The 21,860-nt window shown below is 39.3% G+C and overlaps 1 protein-coding gene across 1 annotated transcript in view; it reads left to right on the forward strand.

Annotated features, from left to right (window-relative positions):
* Positions 1–657: 657 nt before the first annotated feature.
* The window catches only part of LOC134568698 (dimethylaniline monooxygenase [N-oxide-forming] 2-like), a 43,019-nt gene continuing 21,816 nt past the window's right edge, over positions 658–21,860 (forward strand). Inside the window, exons 1-5 of the mRNA XM_063427350.1 lie at positions 658–816; positions 4,313–4,501; positions 5,453–5,615; positions 17,575–17,717; positions 20,836–21,032. Coding sequence (XP_063283420.1) covers positions 682–816; positions 4,313–4,501; positions 5,453–5,615; positions 17,575–17,717; positions 20,836–21,032 — 827 coding nt within the window. The 5' untranslated portion in view covers positions 658–681. The remainder of the gene's footprint in view (positions 817–4,312; positions 4,502–5,452; positions 5,616–17,574; positions 17,718–20,835; positions 21,033–21,860) is intronic.

Genomic DNA, 21,860 nt, shown 5'->3' on the forward strand with positions numbered 1-21,860 from the left:
TGTTGTTTTATTATGTATCAGTAACTAAGAATAAACCGTAAGAAACCGTAAGTCAGATTGCGTATTAGTACTTTTCATTAATATAGATGTATATTAATGTGACGAGCCTTTAACCCAAGAAATATACATAAAATAATTATTCCAATTGACTGTAAAAAGACTCATAAGAAATGGAAATTACTACACTACCTTATCAAACTATTTTATAATCATAGATGATGTAATGTTCAGCAGTGCTGTGCTAACATCTGATATCATAAATAGAGCTATATTGATGCCACAATACTGCCATTATTATAACACATGGATTTTTAAACTCAACATTTGCATATTTACATTTTCAAAATAAATCAGTAAACATCACACATAATATATATTTCATCACCTGTATAAACTATAATGAAATCCTTATCTTATAGTAGATATGCATAGCTTAAAATAAGTTTACTCTATTGATTTAACCATGAACACATTCATTTTATTTCTTTAATTTTTCCATAAAGTGCTGTTATCAATTTTTCATGCTTTTATAACACAATTATTTATATTTGTATTGCATGCATAGTTTTGACTTTTCATCTCAATTTGCAGTTCTTTCAGCATTTGTGTGGCCCCCCGCAGACAAGCATCATTTACAGCAAAATATACTAAAACCTATTCTTGTAACTTTCATTTGTTGCGATGGTTAAGAAGCGTGTGGCAATTATTGGAGCTGGCGTCAGTGGTTTAACTGGAATTAAAAGCTGTTTGGAAGAAGGTTTGGAGCCCACATGCTTTGAAAGAAGAAATGACATTGGAGGCCTGTGGAATTTCACAGTAGGTGTCCTTGATTTAAAAAGGAAACTATTTATATTTGAACAAAATTCTGGTATGTTTGCTACAGCTTGCAAAGTTACTCACTAAAGTGTAAATTGGCAAAAATTCAAAGTGAATTCTATAATTTGAAAGAAGATTTCTGGAGGTAGCAAAAACACTTATAGACAATGACTTGATATGGTTTAACAATCTGGGATCCCTTAAAAGAACACACCAATCTCCATAACCATTATAGCCCACTGTAGTGATTGTGGTGCCAGTCATGATTATGGTGCCTTGTGCTGTTCAGCACCGACTGCTGAACCAGTTTAGCTCAGTTTGACACTTATCTAAGTCAAGCCTAGTGCCCGATCAGCTCCCGTTCTTCTCCCGCTGGAGAAGTTGACTGTCAGTTTCTTTAAGACAGGAACTCATTTAGTACATTAACTGTCAGAAGATGCTCAGTTGACAATCTCAGACAAATATTGATTGCTTACATCATCATCTGTCTTCTCTTTTTTGCTAAGTCGGGAAGTAGAGGAGGTGACCAACATGCCTAATAGTGAATGTCAAATGATGCTCAAATGGTTTGACAGATATTGCCAGCTGTGCTTATCCCACAAAACACAAATTGTATAATAATTTACACCAGAAAAAGGAGAAAATTGTCCAATATAGAATATGATTATCTCTGATCTTCTCATTTCATCTCATTTCAATAGTTCCTCAGTTTTCTTAGTTGAGATAATATGAAAAAAATAATTTAGAAACATAGAATATATTGGCATATAAGAACCATTCGGTCCATCTAGTCTGCCCAATTTTCTAAATACTTTCAGTAGTCCCTGGCCTTATCTTATAGTTAGTATAGCCTTAAAAACAAAATATAATATATTTATTAAGCCTCTGCCAAGGAACTCTTTATTTTTAATATCATATCTTAGAAGGCGAAAAGTAAAAGCTTTTCTCTCCCCTGGGGTAGCCCTAATATAGCAATGTAAAACATGCTCTATTAGGAATACATGTTTGTGTTCCTGAATCTATAGTGTTCCTTTAATCATTATGTGTTATAATTTAATTGTGTGAAATATTTTTATATTCCTTAAGGTGAGTGGACTGCAAAAAGACTGATTGAACCATGGAAGGGGGGGTTAAATTAATTAAATTGGAGCCAATTAACCATTCAGTGGGTGAAGAGGTGAAATTTCAACCTGCACTGTGAATGTTTACATGGTGTGTTCAATAAAAACATGGCAACATTTCATTCTTTGTGTTATTAGTTTAAGCAGACTGTGATCGTCTATTGTTGTGACTTAGATGATGATCAGATCTTTGTGCAGAAATCCATATCATTCCAAAGGGTTCACATACTTTTTCTTGCAACTGTATATACATATATACATTATTTAAGAGTGAACTGTGAATTATGGCAAAATAATAGTATGGGCTCTGCAGACATCCTAATGAAACAACAAGTGGTTGTAAAGTCTTCAAAACATTGAGATGGCAATATTTTTCCTAAATAAATGTATTTATATATATTTGATATTAAAGGATCATTTTTAAGTAGATTTCTACAGGGAGCATCTTACTTAGAAAAGTTAGATTTATTCCTACAGTGAGATCCTTTCATTAGTTATATAGATTCAAAGTCACATAGTTTGTGAGTAAATTAAAGTTAGGGAGAAAAAAGTAATGAAAATAAGCAGAGAGCTTTTTTTCTTAATCAGTGTTGCATAAGATTAATTTATGTAACATAACCTAGTATATCTCTTCTTTTCATAAATCATGGAAGTTTTTTGCAGGTTATTTTGCACCTTAACTTTCCTGTCTATTAAACCCCTTAAGGACCGCTGACGTTTCAGGACCGTCATCTGAAAAATCCCCTTGAGGTCCTGATCCGTCATAATGGTAATATTTACTTACCCGATTGCCGCTGTTCCCCTGCCAGTGATCGGCGTTGCTCCGGGTCTGGAGGGACTACCTGACAGCCCAGACAGTCCCCCTCAGCGAAATAGGCCCCCACAGTCATGTGATCGCTCTAACAGAGCGGTCACATGGCCGCAATAGACGTCCGTGAATCTGCATGTAGGGGGACTGCCTGTTCTGACAGACAGTCTCCCTGCATCTGTAAAATAATTTTTTTTTAATTGTTAATAAAAAATATAATTATATATGTGTATATATATATATTTGATATATAGACAGATATTACATATAACGTTCCAGTTAACGTTTCAGTCTGTAAAATACTTTTTTCAAGACTTTTACAGACTGAAACGTCGACTGGAACGTTGTGTGAATTTGTAATTGCTCAATAAAGCAACAGATGAAATTTACCTTGAAAGACTCCTTAGTGCTCTCTACTGGTATCGTATATACTTGATAAAAGTCCTTCGAGGACTGAAACGTCGACTTGATCGTCTTTGAATGTTTGCACGTTTGCAAAATAAACTGAATTGATTTTTCTAAGAAGTCCTCTCGAGTGCACTCCTTTCTATTTTGTTTATATATAAATATATATACGAAAATCAAAATACACTTAGAATGAAATTATATATATAAACTTAATAAGTTATATAGTTTATTCTGTGGCTTTGTACCAGAATGCAAATACTTTACCCACCATTGATGCATGTTAAAAGAGATAAACTGGCTATCACTGGAATCCCGACGTACTCTTCATGTTTCCAGTAATATGTTCTCCCCAGCTATTCCAACCTCCTATAACCTCCAATCAAGTACCAGCACGATATTTAGCATACCGCAATACAAAAATCAGGTGGCTCGATCTTCATTTTCCTACAGAGCACCGCAATTATGGAATAACTTCAGTGACACAGTCAAATTTTCATTCAATATCAAATCTTTTAAGAGATCTATGGCAATATACCTCAGCACAGAATGCACCTGTCATGGTTGAATATATTTATCACCTGTTATATGTTAAATTTATATATGTGTTTATGTATATATATATATATATATATATATATATATATATATATATATATATATACCTTGAGAAAGACCCGAACGGGTCGAAATATCGGTAGTTTTTTCGATGTAATACCTATTGGAATAAATTCTCTTTTTTCACTTTAAAGTCCTGAGAGTGCATCTCTTCATTTATTTATTTATTTATATTATTATTATTATTATTATTATTATTATTATTATATATATATATATATATCCAAATAAAGGGATATATAGTTTTTTATATATATATAATTTCATTCTAAGTGTATTTTGGCCTATCCATGCCGACCCATGCCATTTTGGAAAAAAGCTGAGTGTTTCACATTTTCTAAGGGGCTAAGGGGGAGGTGGTGGAGTGAGAGGGGGGTGGGGGGCATGTTTGTGTTCCTGACTGCATAATGTTCCTTTAATTCATGATTATTTGTTATAATTTAATTGTGTGAAATGTTTGTATGTTTGTTGTATAATTCATAATTGACAATCATTCAGAACTGATGTTTAATGTTTACCAAAAGCAGTGTAATTTCTATTTCAGAAACATGTGGAAGATGGTTGTCCAAGTATCTACAAATCTCTGGTCAGCAATATTTCCAAGGAAACGTTTTGCTTCAGTGATTTTCCAATGCCTGAAAACTTTCCTAACTTCCTCCCAAATGCCAAATATCTAGAATATTGCAAGTTATATGCCGAACACTTTCAGTTGTTGAAATATATAAAGTTTAAGGTGAGTTAGATTATACATAGTTTAGATAACATTCTAAAGAAAAGAAAAAAGGAATACGATTTTAGAGCAAAACTATTTAATTCAAAATAAAGTTTTGATAAGTTTATTACTGCAGTCTCTGTATAAATTGCATGTTTGCTCTAATTGTATGTCCTACTGTTTCAAATCTGGTTTATAAGTAACAGATGCATTTTGCTCTCTTTCCATGATATTCTTTGGAACCTTAAATAGAAAATATAAAACAGTGCAAAAAAATGCTCTAATGGATGTCCACCAGTGGATTCCTAAAGTTTCATGGACTCCATGAAACCATGCTGGATGTCTACACGCTTTGATTGAGGACAACCAGCATCAAGCAAAACCCACAGGAAAGCATTGATTCCATGCTTTCCAATGGGGAAGGCCTTACGTGCACAAGGTGTTCCCCCATTGGCTGATGTTTGTGGAGGAGGAGTGCGACCCAGCACTGCTGGAATCAAGGAGGTGAAATAAAGATTTTTTTTTTATCCCTTTCATTGATGGTGGGAGCCATAGAGACAGAGGGACACTTTACGTCTTAGTAATACATATTTGATTTCTAACACTAAATTGTTCCTTTAAGGGTTAGAGACTTAAGAGTATCATCAGAAAAAAAGTTTAACTTATAGATGGGTGCTCCCGTAGCAAAATGAATTACTAGTTTCATGCTGCATCTTCCTTAGAAGCAAACCAGGTAAGGGACAGTGCCACTATTCCATGTATTTATTTGTTTTTTAATAACCTTGCAGTTCGTATTGAAAGCTGCTTTCTTTATATTTCCAAATCAGCTTACATGCCTTGATGTCAAATGAAGGGGATTTCTTATCTTGGATAAATGTGGTAGAATGTTTTCCAGCTCTGGAAGTAAAAGAAGACATATTGGCTGCTTTTCTCATAAAATGTTCTCAAACCATTATTTTCTATGTTGTGCAGACAACAGTTTGCCAAGTGCAGAAACATTCAGATTTCGACTCAAATGGACAATGGGTTGTTACAACTGAGAATGATGGAGAAAAAGCAACAACTGTCTTCGATGCAGTTACCGTATGCAGTGGTCAATATGTTTACCCATTGTTGCCACTGGACTCTTTCCCAGGTAGAACTTCATTTGACCTCTAATAATCATGATTTTTCATTTATGCATGCTAAGGTGTTTTTAGTGCAGCCTATTATTAGTTTATGCTGAATTTCAATGTTTAATGTAGCTAGCTTCACTTCAATAGATGACCTAAATAAGAGGTAAAATAATAATGTAAAAAATAAATAAATAAAAGGAAAACATTTCCAAGATTCCAAATGTCCAAAGAGTGACAGTTTCCTTTTTAGGGGGCCATGGCTAAAACCATAATAGAGTGTATGGCTATACTGGGACATTTTAGGTGATTTCAATATCTATATGCATTTATGGATCATATTCATATAATTTCTAAACATGTCTATTCTACTGTAGACATATACCGGTAAAACGCAGCGCACATGTACTCCAAATATTGAAGCTTCTAGAAATGAGGGACATTAGGGTGGAAATAGGAGAGAGAGGGATTTAGTCCAAATATTATGTATTTATTTATAAAATATTTTACCCGGATGGATACATTGAGATTTCTTTCATTTTCGAGTATGTCCTCGGTCCACAAAACATTGAATTGTTACAATAGGATACAATATTACAAAAAATACAATATACAAGCTATATATATATATATATATATATATATATATATATATATATATATATATATATATATATATATATATATATATATATATATATATATATATATAAAAGCAGTGCCTTGCAAAAGTATTCACCCCCTGTTTTGTTGCCTCACAACCTGGAATTAACATGGATTGTTTGAGGATTTGCATCATTTAATTTACAGAACATACCCACAACTTTAAATATGTTTTTTTTTTTTATTGTGAAGCAAACAACAAATAGGACAATAAAACAGAAAAAAGTCAATGTGCATAACTATTCACCCCCCTAAAGTCAATACTTTGTAGAGACCCCTTTTGCGGCAATCACAGCTCCAAGTTGCTTTGGATAAATCTCTATTAGCTTGCCACATCTTATCACTGGGATTTTTGAACCATTCCTCCTTGCAAAACTGCTCCAGCTCCTTCAAGTTTGATGCTTTGCGCTTGTGAACAGCAATCTTTAAGTCTGACCACAGATTTTCTATTGGATTGAGGTCTGGGCCACTCCAACACATTTACATATTTCCCCTTAAACCACTCAAGTGTTGCTTTAGCAGTGTGTTTGGGGTCATTGTCCTGCTGGAAGGTGAACCTCTGTGCTAGCCTCAAATCACGCACAGAGTGGTACAGGTTTGCTCAAGAATATCCCTGTATTTAGCACCATCCATTTTTCCCTCAACTCTGAATAGTTTCCCAGTCCTGGCTGCTGAAAAACACCCCCACAGAATGATGCTGCCTCCACAATGTTTCATTGTGTGGATGGTGTTCTTTGAGTGATGTGATGTGTTGGGTTTGCGCCAGACATAGCGTTTTCTTTGATGGCCGAAAAGTTAAATTTTATTCTCATCAGACCAGAGCACCTTCCTCCATTAATTTTGGGAGTCTCCCACATGCCTTTTCGCAAACTTAAAATGTGCCATTTTTTTATTTGCTGAAAGTAATGGCTTTCTTCTGGCCACTCTGCCATAAAGCCCAACTATATGAAGCGTATGGGTTATTGTCGTCCTATGTACATAAACTCCAGTCTCTGCTGTGGAACTCTGCAGCTCCTCCAAGGTTACCTTAGGTCTCTGTGCTGCCTCTCTGATTAATGCCCTCCTTGCCCGGTCCGTGAGTTTTGGTGGGCAGCCGTCTCTTGGCAGGTTTGCTGTTGTGCCATGTTCTTTCCATTTGGTTACGATAGATTTGATGGTGCACCTAGGGATCATTACAGATTTGGATAATTTTTTTATAACCTAACCCTGACTTGTACTTCTCAACTACATTGTTCCTTACTTGTCTGGAGAGTTCCTTGGTCTTCATGGCAGTGTTTGGTTAGTGGTGCCTCTTGCTTAGGTGTTGCAGCCTCTGGGGCCTTTCAAAAAAGGTGTGTAAATGTAATGACAGATCATGTGACACTTAGATTGCAAACAGGTGGACATCGTTTCACTAATTATGTGACTTCTGAAGGTAATTGGTTGCACCAGAGCTTTTTATGGGCTTCATAACAAAGGGGGTGAATACATATGCACATGCCAATTTTCTGTTTTCTATTTCTAAAAAATAGTTTTATGTATATATTTTTCTCATTTCACTTCACCAACTTAGACTATTGTGTTCTGATCCATCACACAAAATTCAGATTAATAAAACATTGAACTTGAGGCTGTAATGTAACAAAATAGGTAAAAAGTCAAGTGGGGTGAATACTTTTGCAAGGCACTGTGTGTGTGTGTATATATATATATATATATATATATATATATATATATATATATATATATATATATATAATCCAATATGCTTGCACTCCTGGTAAAAACTGTAGTTATTACCCGGTGCTAACCCAGCAAAATTAGTAAAAATCCAAATAAACGGAGAGCACTCCAGGGTCTTTATAGTTATAAAAACTATATATCCCTTTATTTGGATTTATATATAATAATAATAATAATAATAATAATAATAATATAAATAAATAAATGAAGAGATGCACTCTCAGGACTTTAAAGTGAAAAAAGAGGATTTATTCCAATAGGAATTACATCGAAAAAACTACCGACATTTCGACCCGTTCTCAAGGTATATATATATATATCAATGTATTGTCTATACCCATATGGTATATGCCATCTTTATATATTCCTCCTACATTTGGTTTCTCTGGCCCTTTATATATAGTTTTTGTACATATATATATATACGCTCACCATTGCCTGTCCCTATATGTTATACGTTGCATGTATATATTTGTTCCATCCCTGGCCTCTTTGGATCTCTACACTTTGTACATATACTTCCACTCATCACTTTGTTCATCCATCACCAGTCATCACTTTAGGTTCTCTTTTTCTCCTGCTCTTTCACTCTCTCTGTTTACACACACGATTTGATATTCTCATATGAGATGTCACCATCACACAGCATCTAGTTTGTTCACCTTTCACGTCCAACACTGTTCATCTCCGTACATCCTAGGACTTCACATTTTTCTGTCCTTTCCCCTCTTTTCTTGTTCATCCCTCTCTTTGTTACATTTACATATCACACTTGGCCACATTGACCATACTCACTAGGCTTATCTTCCGCTCTCTATGCATCTATGTCTCACCCAGCATCACACACTACTTACACCAGCTATTTACATAATATACACCTCTAGATCCCTTTGAGTACTATAAATCTCTTTACGCATGCGCATGATGAGGACGTCTCCATGACTACAAAGACGCTCCTTTACAATCCTCATAAACGGCGCAATCTGTATATTCACATATCAGACATTTACCTAGGGAAAGATTCCAGGCCTATATACATATCTTTACACATTTTTCATTTAGTTATATGTGCTAGATCGTCTTCCTTGTTTTTAAACATTTTTCGTATTTCACATTGTTACGCATGCGCACACCACGGTTGTCATCATAAGATATATGACGCCCACTCTTTATCCTCATTGGACACACATGATTCACGTCATCACTGTGCGGCGCATACCATGTCAATCACCACACAAGCGGTGTCACATGGTGGTGGGGCATCACGGTCACATCGGGGTAAGCAATTTCCTGCTAATTATGTTGGTTATATAAACACACTATTTTAAATTTGATGTTATCTTGATAAAGACCTGCGGGTCGAAACGTCGATTTTTTCACACAGATAAAGTTTTTTTCAAACAAAGTCCTTTGGAGTGCTCTGAATCATTGCTTTCTATATACCTACGCTCTGCAGCACCAAGGCAATTTTTGAGGATCATCACCTAAAGGTAGAGTGCCAGATTTCGAATTTGTTTATATATATATACATATATATACATATACACATATATAAATTTAACATATAACAGGTGATAAATATATTCAACCATGACAGGTGCATTCTGTGCTGAGGTATATTGCCATAGATCTCTTAAAAGATTTGATATTGAATGAAAATTTGACTGTGTCACTGAAGTTATTCCATAATTGCGGTGCTCTGTAGGAAAATGAAGATCGAGCCACCTGATTTTTGTATTGCGGTATGCTAAATATCGTGCTGGTACTTGATTGAAGGTTATAGGAGGTTGGAATAGCTGGGGAGAACATATTACTGGAAACATGAAGAGTACGTCGGGATTCCAGTGATAGCCAGTTTATCTCTTTTAACATGCATCAATGGTGGGTAAAGTATTTGCATTCTGGTACAAAGCCGCAGAATAAATTATATAACTTATTAAGTTTATTAAGGTGGGTTTGCGATGCAGGTGCATAAATGACATCACCATAATCAATGACCGACAATAGCATTTGTTGCACTATCTGTTTCCTTACTGTAGGGTAGTGATGTACCGAACGGTTCGCTGGCGAATAGTTCCTGGCGAACATAGCGTGTTCGCGTTCGCCACGGCGGGCGAACATATGCGCGGTTCGATCCGCCCCCTATTCATCATCATTGAGTAAACTTTGACCCTGTGCCTCACAGTCAGCAGACACATTCCACTCAATCAGCAGCAGACCCTCCCTTCCAGACCCTGCCACCTCCTGTACAGCATCCATTTTAGATTCATTCTGAAGCTGCATTCTTAGTGAGAGGAGGGAAAGTGTAGTTGCTGCTGATTTGATAGGGAAATGGATAGCTACGCTAGTGTATTCAGTGTCCACTACAGTCCTGAAGGACTCATCTGATCTCTGCTGTAAGGACAGCACCCCAAAAAGCCCTTTTAGGGCTAGAACATCAGTCTGCTTTTTTTTCCCCTGTGTAATCTAATTGCAGTTGCCTGCCTGCCAGCTTCTGTGTCAGGCTCACAGTGGATACTGTGCCCACTTGCCCAGTGCCATCACTCATATCTGGTGTCACAATAGCTTGCATTTAAGAACAATTTTTTTTCACTGTAATAGATTGAATAGCAGTTAGTTGTCTGCAAGCGTCTGTGTGTATGGCCTACAGCGTGTACTCTGCCAACCTCTGCCAGTGCACAGTGCCACTCATATCTGGTGTCATAATAGCTTGCATTTAAAAACAACATTTTTTTTTCACTGTAATAGATTGAATAGCAGTTAGTTGTCTGCAAGCGTCTGTGTGTAAGGCCAACAGCGTGTACTCTGCCTTCCTCTGCCAGTGCACAGTGCCACTCATATCTGGTTTCACAATAGCGTGCATTTAAAAACAAAACATTTTTTTCACTGTTATAGATTGAATAGCAGTTAGTTGTCTTCAAGCGAGTGTGTCAGGCCTACAGCGTCTACTCTGCCAACCTCTGCACGTGCACAGTGCCACTCATATCTGGTATCACAATAGCGTGCATTTAAAAACAAAAAACTTTTTGACTGTAATCTAATAGCAGTCAGTGTCCTTCAAGCGGGTGTCAGGCCTACAGCGTGTACTCTGCCAACCTCTGCCAGTGCACAGTGCCACTCTTATCTGCTGTCGCAATAGATTGCATTTTAAAAAAAAAACTTTGTCACTGTTATAGATTGACTAGCAGTTAGTTGTCTGCAAGTGGGTGTCATGCCTACAGCGTGTACTCTGCCAACCTCTGCCACTGCACAGTGCCACTCATATCTGGTCTCACAATAGCGTGCATTTAAAAACAAAAAACTGTTTTCACTGTTATAGATTGAATAGCAGTTAGTTGTCTTCAAGCGTGTGTGTCAAGCCTACAGCGTCTACTCTGCCAACCTCTGCCAGTGCACAGTGCCACTCCTATCTGGTGTCACAATAGCGTGCATTTAAAAACCCAAAAACTTTTTTCACTTTTATAGATTGAATAGCAGTTAGTTGTCTTCAAGCGGGTGTGTCAGGCCTACAGCGTGTACTCTGCCAACCTCTGCCAGTGCACATTGCCACTCATATCTGGTGTCACAATAGCGTGCATTTAAAAACCAAAAAAAATTTTGCACTGTTACAGATTGAATAGCAGTTAGTTGTCTTCAAGCGGGTGTGTCAGGCCTACAGCGTTTACTCTGCCAACCTCTGCCAGTGCACAGTGCCACTCATATCTGGTGTCACAATAGCGTGCATTTAAAAACAAAAAACTTTTTTCACTGTTATAGATTAAATAGCAGTTAGTTGTTTGCAAGTGGGTGTCAGGCCTACAGCGTGTACTCTGCCAACCTCTGCCAGTGCACATTGCCACTCTTATCTGGTGTCGCAATAGATTGCATTTAAAAACCCCAAAACTTTTTTCACTGTTATAGATTGAATAGCAGTTAGTTGTCTGCAAGTGGGTGTCAGGCCTACAGCGTGTACTCTGCCAACCTCTGCCAGTGCACAGTGCCACTCATATCTGGTGTCACAATAGCTTGCATTTAAAAACAAAAAAAGTTTTTTCACTGTTATAGATTGAATAGCAGTTGTCTTTAAGCGTGTGTGTCAGGCCTAAAGCGTGTACTCTGCCAACCTCTGCCAGTGCACAGTGCCACTCATATCTGGTGTCACAATAGCGTGCGTTTAAAAACAAAAAACGTTTTTGACTGTAATCTAATAGCAGTCAGTGTCCTTTAAGCGGGTGTCAGGCCTACAGCGTGTACTCTGCCAACCTCTGCCAGTGCACAGTGCAACTCATATCTGATGTCACAATAGCGTGCATTTAAAAACAAAAAAAGTTTTTGACTGTAATCTAATAGCAGTCAGTGTCCTTCAAGCGGGTGTCAGGCCTACAGTGTGTACTCTGCCAACCTCTGCCAGTGCACAGTGCCACTAATATCTGGTGTCACAATAGCTTGCAATTAAAAACAAAAAAAGTTTTTGACTGTAATATAATAGCAGTCAGTGTTCTTCATAAGTGTGTCAGCCCTACAGCGTGTACTCTGCCAACCTCTGCCAGTGCACAGTGCCACTCATATCTGGTGTCACAATAGCGTGCATTTAAAAACAAAAAACGTTTTTGACTGTAATCTAATAGCAGTCAGTGTACTTCAAGCGGGTGTCAGGCCTACAGTGTGTACTCTGCCAACCTCTGCCAGTGCACAGTGCCACTCATATCTGGTGTCACAATAGCTTGCAATTACAAACAAAAAAAGTTTTTGACTGTAATATAATAGCAGTCAGTGTCCTTCATAAGTGTGTCAGGCCTACAGCGTGTACTCTGCCAACCTCTGCCAGTGCACAGTGCCACTCATAACTGGTGTCACAATAGCTTGCATTTAAAAACAAAAAAATTTTTTGACTGTAATCTAATAGCAGTCAGTGTCCTTCAAGTGGGTGTCAGGCCTGCAGCGTGTACTCTGCCAGTGCACATTAGCACTCATATCTGGTGTCACAATAGCATGCATTTAAAAAGCAAAACACTTTTTTCACTGTTATAGATTGAATAGCAGTTACTTGTCTTCAAGCTGGTGTGTCAGGCTTACAGCGTGTACTCTGCCAACCTCTGCCAGTGCACAGTGCCACTCTTATCTGGTGTCGCAATAGATTGCATTTAAAAACCCCAAAACTTTTTTCACTGTTATAGATTGAATAGCAGTTAGTTGTCTGCAAGCGGGTGTCAGGCCTACAGCGTGTACTCTGCCAACCTCTGCCACTGCACAGTGCCACTCATATCTGGTGTCACAATAGCTTGCATTTAAAAACAAAAAAAAGTTTTTGACTGTAATATAATAGCAGTCAGTGTCCTTCATAAGTGTGTGTCAGGCCTACAGCGTGTACTCTGCCAACCTCTGCCAGTGCACAGTGCCACTCTTATCTGGTGTCGCAATAGATTGCATTTAAAAAACAAAAAACTGTTTTCACTGTTATAGATTGAATAGCAGTTAGTTGTCTGCAAGCGGGTGGCAGGCCTACAGCGTGTACTCTGCCAACCTCTGCCACTGCACAGTGCCACTCATATCTGGTCTCACAATAGCGTGCATTTAAAAACAAAAAACTTTTTTCACTGTTATAGATTGAATAGCAGTTAGTTGTCTTCAAGCGGGTGTGTCAGGCCTACAGCGTGTACTCTGCCAACCTCTGCCAGTGCACATTGCCACTCATATCTGGTGTCACAATAGCGTGCATTTAAAAAAAAAAAAATTTTTCACTGTTATAGATTGAATAGCAGTTAGTTGTCTTCAAGCGGGTGTGTCAGGCCTACAGCGTGTACTCTGCCAAACTCTGCCACTGCACAGTGCCACTCATATCTGGTCTCACAGTAGCTTGCACGCATAGTACCACTAATCCAAAAAAAAACAAATAACAGGCAGAGGCAGACCATCGTGGTCGTGGTGCTGTGATTCCCTTTTGCCCTAGAATAATGCCCAGTTTTCAGAGGCCACGTACCCTGAACTTGAAAAGTTCTGAGGACATAGTTGACTGGCTAACACAGGACACCCAATCTTCTACAGCTTCCGCTCGGAACCTTGACACACCATCCAACAACATGCCAGTGAGGTGCTTGATTTGCGACAGCCCGACACGTTGGAATTCAACACTCCTAATGTTCGACCGCCTGCTCCAACAAGAAAAAGCCGTTAATGAATATTTGTATGACCGGGGTGCTAGGACAGCCTCTGGGGAGCTGGGATTTTTTTTGCCACGTTACTGGACGCTCATGCGCAATGCCTGTAGGCTCATGCGTCCTTTTGAGGAGGTGACAAACCTAGTCAGTCGCACCGAAGGCACCATCAGCGACATCATACCATTTGTTTGCTTCCTGGAGCGTGCCCTGCGAAGAGTGCTGGATCAGGCCGTAGATGAGCGTGAAGAGGAAGAGGAAGAGTTGTGGTCACCATCACCACCAGAAACAGCCTTATCAGCATTGCTTGCTGGACCTGCGGCAACGCTGGAAGAGGATTGTGAGGAAGAGGAGTCAGAGGAGGAATGTGGCTTTGAGGAGGAGGAGGAAGACCAACCACAACAGGCATCCCAGGGTGCTCGTTGTCACCTATCTGGTACCCGTGATGTTGTACGTGGCTGGGGGGAAGAACATACCTTCATTGAGATCACTGAGGAGGAGGAACGGGAAATGAGTAGCTCGGCATCCAACCTTGTGCAAATGGGGTCTTTCATGCTGTCGTGCCTGTTGAGGGACCCTCGTATAAAAAGGCTGAAGGAGAACGACCTGTACTGGGTGTCCACGCTACTAGACCCCTGGTATAAGCAGAAAGTGTTACCAAATGTTACAAAATTACAACAAGTCGGAAAGGATGCAGCATTTGCATAATAAATTAAAAAGTATGCTTTACACAGCGTATAAGGGTGATGTCAACTAGCTAAGAGAAATGGTGGCTGTGTGTATGTGATACATTTAACTTTATATCACCTTATTGACACTTTTTATGACAGCATCACTCCGGTCTCCATACTCTCTGCCTATACCCATCTATTTAGAGGGAATTTCCTTGCCCCTGGCAATATTATCTAATAGGTAATAGTATTACCATTGTTACACAATTAGCCACTATAGGGGAATGAGTATAGTATCCCTTTGTTATTTATAAATGATACAATAAAGACTTTTGTCCATTACTCAATTTACTTTAACAAAGGGTACTAACCACGGTATTAGGAAGCATTACTCTGCTTTCCCTTTCTCCCTCTATTATACACCTATGCTCACTAGGATTTGTAGTTATCACTTTATTATAGTTGTCTAACCTTTTCCTATGCCAGTTTTAGATCTCCTTCTTGGGAGATTTTTTCTTTTTTCAGTTTATTAGCATACCTGGGTACAAGCCCTCAGTGGGGCTGGCACCACCACCTGACCACATTTCCTCGTTTCTTCCACTCATACCGCTTTTTCCATCTTTGAAGGGGTTTGGCGAAACAAGGAAATAGTCCTCTACTCGTAACAGGGATTAAACTGATAAGAATAGTACTACTTAACACACCTTATAATAACGCAGAGAGAGGCAACGCAGAGAGAGGAGTCTGAAGAAGAGGAGTCAGAGGAAGGTGGCTTTGAGGAGGTGGAAGACCAAACACAGCAGGCATCCCAGGGGGCTTGTTGTCACCTTTCGGGGACCCTTGGTGTTGTACATGTCTGGGTGGAGCAAGAGACCTTCAATGACATCAGTGAGGACAAGGAACGGGACATGGCTAGCTTGGTATCCAACCTTGTGCAAATGGGGAGTTTGCGGTTGTGCAAATGGACTGTTTGCGGTTGTTTGCGGTGCGTTAAACGGTGGAGTTTGGTCTGTCGCTGTGAAGCGGGCGTAACCCTTACACTACCTGATTGATACAACATCATTATTTTTATGGCCCCCATCCACCGCTCATGGGTGGGGGCGGGCGGGAGGACAGTTCCTCCCCCATTGTGATTTATGGCCCCCACCCACCGCGCAGGGGTGGGGGCCGGGAGGAAGACAGTAGGTCCCCCCCTTATCCTTATTTGCTGAATATTCCCCTGTATAACAATGTTTGGCATTTAGTGAATATTCCCTATTCTGCTCTGTGTCAGTGTGTATCAGGGTCCCTGAGGACATGTGTCAATCCATATCTGCCAAGTGACCCTATGTAGGAGGAACAGTCCCTATTCTGCTCTGTGTCAGTGTGTATCAGGGTCCCTGAGGACAGGTGTCAATCCATATCTGCCAAGTGACCCTATGTAGGGGGAACAGTCCCTATTCTGCTCTGTGTCAGTGTGAATCAGGGTCTCTGACGACAGGTGTCAATCCATATGTCAAGGTGTCAATATGTCATATGTCAGGTGTCAATCCAGTTCCATTGTGATTTAGGAATGCTAGGTGATTTATGCCCTTTATGGATTAAAATCAGACTCTGCATCAACTGTGTAATTTTCCATGGGAGTTTTGCCATGGACCCCCCTCTGGCATGCCACAGTCCAGGTGTTAGTCCCATTGAAACAACTTTTCCATCACTATTGTGGCCAGAAAGAGTCCCTGTGGGTTTTAAAATTTGCTTGCCCATTGAAGTCTATGGCGCTTCGCCCGGTTCGCCAGTTCGCGAAAACATTTGCGGAAGTTTGCGTTTGCCGTTCGCGAACCGAAAATTTTATGTTCGCGACATCACTACTGTAGGGCTTAGGCAGGATTTATTTCTGTACAGGCACCTAGTTTTGGGTAAAGTTTTGAAGATATTTTTTTTAATGTGAAGGCCAAAGGATAGCATATCTAGATATTTATAAGAACAGACTGCTGTCAGTGTGCTATTTGAATTTGTTCTGATACATAGTTGTTGATTTTGTAGTTTACATTATTTAGGTAAAGTTCCAAAGATCATTGTAACTGTTTTGTCAGTGTTACGGAAGAGTTTGTTTTCCACTATCCACTTTTCTACCGCTGAGAATTGGTTTTGGAGCACAGCTTGAAGTTGTGGTAGATTGCGTTTACTAGCGTAGATTACAGTGTCGTCTGGATACATGTGTAAAATTTGCAGATGTTAGGCAGACCATTTAGAAATAATGTGAATAGCAGGGGGCCCAGTATGGAGCCTTGGTGAACACTACACGTGACTGGAAGAGGGAGGGAGGCGCTATCAGATATGGCCACATATTTCAATCGGTCTGAAACATATGATCGAAACCAGGTTAGCGGACGATCACCAATGCCTACGTTTTTAAGTTTTTGCAAAAGAATGCCATGGTCTACTCTGTCAAAGACCTTGGCAAAATCAATGAAAATAGCTCCAGTTAAGTCTCCTTGTTCCATGCCAGTTTGGATGTTGTTGCAAACTTTTAAGAGGGCAGTTGAAGTTGAGTGAGTTGTTTGAAAATCCTAATTGATCAGGGGTCAGATAGTTTGATTGTTGATAATATTCACATAGTTGCATCTGGATGCATTTTTTACAATACGGGGAACAATGATATCTGGCAATAGTTAAATACCAAAGTATTGACACCACTTTTATGGATAGGTGCTACTTTTGCAGTGCCATACTTACTCAAGAGGACACATCACACTGTAATCGTACTAGTTTTTTGTTGAATGTTACTAATTTCAAATGTTATTTTCTCAAAGATATTAACAAGTTTAAGGGGAAAATTCTACATAGTCGAGAATACAAGGAACCAATGGAATTTGATGGTAAAAAAGTGTTGATTATAGGACTGGGTAACAGCGGAGCTGATCTCGCTTCTGAACTTTGTACCAAAGCCTCACAGGTAGGACTTGCTCTATTTTGCAATATAAATATACAGTAAATATCATACAGCAAATTGTAATATTATTTAAAGATCTATTTCAGAGTAGTGCTTGTGCTTGGATGTAAGCATGTTTTGTGTGTTAGAATGTATGTATTTTTGTGTAGAGTAAGCATTTGAATGCTGTTGTATGTTTGTATGTACTGTTGCTATTTATTTGCAATGGTGTACTTGTGTTTAGTGTTTATGTTTAAATATGCTTGTATGTAGAGTTTGTTTTTGAATATGATTGCATGTAGAGTTGGTGTTTGGTATGCACTGAAACACACACAGACTCATACACACACAGACTCATACACAGACTCAATGACTCAAACACACAGATACACAGATACACGCTGACACACACAGATAACACGTATGCACACACATACACACAGATAACACATATACACGCTGACACATACACACATATGAACAGATACCACATATACACACACAGATATGCACACAAATAACACATACACACATATACAAACACATACATATACACAGAAAGATCATAATTTACATATTTTAGCCACCACCTGCCTCCAGACCTTTTTGGTGTAAGAGGATAGCAAGCCTTGACAAATGCCTGTGGAGCCAAAACATTGGGTGGTTATGGTGTCCCTCTGTCACAAAAACTAGGTAAAGCTTTATTTTATACAGCAGTTTCTTCACGGTATGCATTGTTATAATTTTTTCAGTTTTTGCACTTTTGCATTAATGGACAATTCATGTATGATACCTATTAAGTTCAATTCAATAATGTATAAATATATGAATTATCCTCATGCATACTCTTGTGTGATTTGTACATACCTGTGCATATATATTACATTAGCTTAATTAAATAAAGATTGTTATTGTGTATTTGATGTCAGGTGTGTTCATTTTTATATATTGCCTCCAGTGTGTGCCTGGTCATGTGTTGGAATTTGCTACCAATTTCCTGTCACTGTTTTGTTCACAACTATACTGGATCTTGTTGAGGAGATCTTTCAGTGGCAGAATTACCATGGTCGCAGAGGTCATGAGTGCGGCCAGGCGCTCTGTGTTCTGCTTGTCATGAGGGGCCAGTGAGCTGTCCGGCTTTCCACCTTAGGGTTCCCATCCAAAGTGGGATATTCAGTAAGGCAGAGTAGTCACCCGCTTACCTGAAAGGCATGCACCTACTCTGCTGATATATATTGTTTCTTGAGGGGAGCTGTAGATGGGCAGTGAGCAGAGGTGCACCTAGGGTCTGTAGCGCCCTTAGCGAGGAGCTGTATCAATGCCGCTCTGCTCGGTCTTCTGCATTCTCCATTCAGAGTAAGGTATAGCTGCACACTCAACTCATTACTATCTCCTTTCCATCCATGGCTCTGTTCCCCTCCCTGACATGTCTCTCCCCCATTTCATCCACATGTCCCACCCCATATCTCCCTCCCCCATTTCATCTATATCTCTCCCCCATGTCTCCCTGACCTCTTTCATCCATACCTCCCTCCCTACTATCTATATCTCTACTCCCATGTCTCCCTTTCCCCTTCCATCCATCTCCCTCACCATGTCTACCTCTTACCTTCAATTATTCTCTCTCCCCTATGTCTTCCTCCTCCCTTCAATCCATATCTCTTCCCCATGTCTCCCACCCCCTTCAATTCATATCTCTTCCCTGATGTCTCCCTCCCTCTTCCATCAATATTTCCCTATCTCTCCCCCATACCTCCCTACCCCTTCCATTCATATATCGCTTCCGTCCATATCTCCCTTCCCCTTTCATCCATATATCTCCCATCATACCTCCCTAGCTCTTCCATCCTTATCCCCTATCCCTTTAATTTCTACCCCTCCATACCTCTTTACGCCTTCCATCCATGTCTCCCCCCGCCTTCCTCCCAAACAAGAGTAGAGGTAGAATAGACAACAGTACTAAGTATCTTCCCTCACAGAGAGGGCACCCTAGGCGAAAGTAGTGCCAGCTGTGTACACATTCAGACACATGGCCCCCCTCCCGGCTGTTTTACCTCTCATGACAGAGGAGGGGGCCTCTCGATGTGCGGCGCGCTGTGTGGGTCAGAAACGGTTCCGGGTATGTATCTGTCAGTGAGTGTGTGTGTTTGTCAGTGTATATGCATGTCTGTCAGCAAGTGTGTGTCCAATCAGTGATAGTGTGTGTGTGTGTATCTGTCAGTTAGTGTGTGTTTGTCAGTGAGATTGTGTGCTTGTCAGTGAGTGTCTATCAGTGAGAGTGTATGTCTTTCAGTGTGGATCAGTGAGTGTGTTTGTCTGCCAGTGGATGCCAGTGTATGCCTGTCTGTACATTTCTGTCACTGAAAATGGGAAACAGTTGGTGTGCCAATGACTGCGTGTCTGTCAGTGAGTGTATGTCAGTGTATGTGTAACAGTGAGAATGTAAATGTAATGATTCTTGCACCAGGGCCCTGTGATTCCTAGTTACACTACTTCTGTTCATCAGATATGCTCATCATATTTACCACCATATGCTTTTCATCCAGCATGGTAGCTTCATAATAATGAATTCCAAATAAGACTGGGTCTGTTTCCTTAATTATTTAACAATTTTACCATTCATATGGAAACTTGACTAGATTATCTGCTGTGTTAGCTGATTATGAGGGATCATTGTGACTCATGTTCATCTTAATTTTAGGTAGCCAGGTCACCTGGTCCTTCACAGGTACAAGGAGGTTCTGGGAACGACAAACATTTTTTGATGTTCTATCTGCTGCTCACACAGCAGACTATTATTCTGTCTTTCGCCCTAGTATGTCCGGTCTCTGATTTTTTTTTTTTATTATCACTTACACTTTCACAAAACCCTATAATGACTCTTGTTTGATGGTGTTAGGTTTAATTATAAAACTCAGGTTAGCAGTTGTGAATACATATAGAATTTTCATCTCACTTTTAAATAGTTTTGTTGCTATCTGCCTGTTTTTAGTTTTGCTTTACATTTTACAATTAATTTGTGACATTTATAGCAACTGACGTACACATTCAGTGATCCTACATGCAAGTTAAAGTAAATGGATAATGTCACTGCCACCTGGTTACTCGCTCATAACTCTTCTGTCTCTAACTTGCCATGCAGGTATATTTAAGCTCAAAAAGAGGTGTTTGCATGTTTCGACGCCTTGGACGAGATGGATATCCTTTTGATTTAAGTTTCATAACTCGTTTCCAAAACTGGATCCAACTTACTGGGCCACCTGCTCTATCACGATTCTTATGTGAAAAATATATGAATGACCAATTTGATCATGGTTTCTATGACATTAAGCCAGAATGGTAAGTTGATTACAGCGTGTATGGGGTATTCTTAAAAATATGCTATTCCTGGTATTTGCAATTTGGGGTTTATTTAAAGGAACACTATAGTCACCTAAGTTACTTTAGCTAAATAAAGCAGTTTTGGTGTATAGATCATTCCCCTGCAATTTCACTGCTCAATTCACTGTCATTTAGGAGTTAAATCACTTTGTTTCCGTTTATGCAGCCCTAGCCACACCTCCCCTGGCTATGATTGACAGAGCCTGCATGAAAAAAACTGGTTTCACTTTCAAACAGATGTAATTTGCCTTAAATAATTGTATCTCAATCTCTAAATTGAACTTTAATCACATACAGGAGGCTCTTGCAGGGTCTAGCAAGCTATTAACATAGCAGGGGATAAGAAAATCTTAATTAAACAGAACTTGCAATAAAGAAAGCCTAAATAGGGCTCTCTTTACAGGAAGTTTTTATGGAAGGCTGTGCAAGTCACATGCAGTGAGGTGTGACTAGGGTTCTTAAACAAAGGGATTCAACTCCTAAATGGCAGAGGATTGAGCAGTGAGGCTGCAGGGGCATGTTCTATATCCCAAAACTGCTGCATTAAGCTAAAGTTGTTCAGGTGACTATAGTGTCCCTTTAATTGAGGCAGGGGTCATTTAGACATAAAGACATTTAGAACTACTGTCACTAGAATAATTGGAACAACTATCTCTTTAATACATCCTCACCATATTTGCAGAGGGTTTAGGATCGATGTTAAAGAGTTTTTTGTATGTGACTACCCCTACTACATTGCCACTCTATCCTCAACCTTTGAAAACCATACTTATCGCTATGCAAAGA

This window comes from Pelobates fuscus, chromosome 7, assembly GCF_036172605.1.
Source record: "Pelobates fuscus isolate aPelFus1 chromosome 7, aPelFus1.pri, whole genome shotgun sequence".
Taxonomy (NCBI): domain Eukaryota; kingdom Metazoa; phylum Chordata; class Amphibia; order Anura; family Pelobatidae; genus Pelobates; species Pelobates fuscus.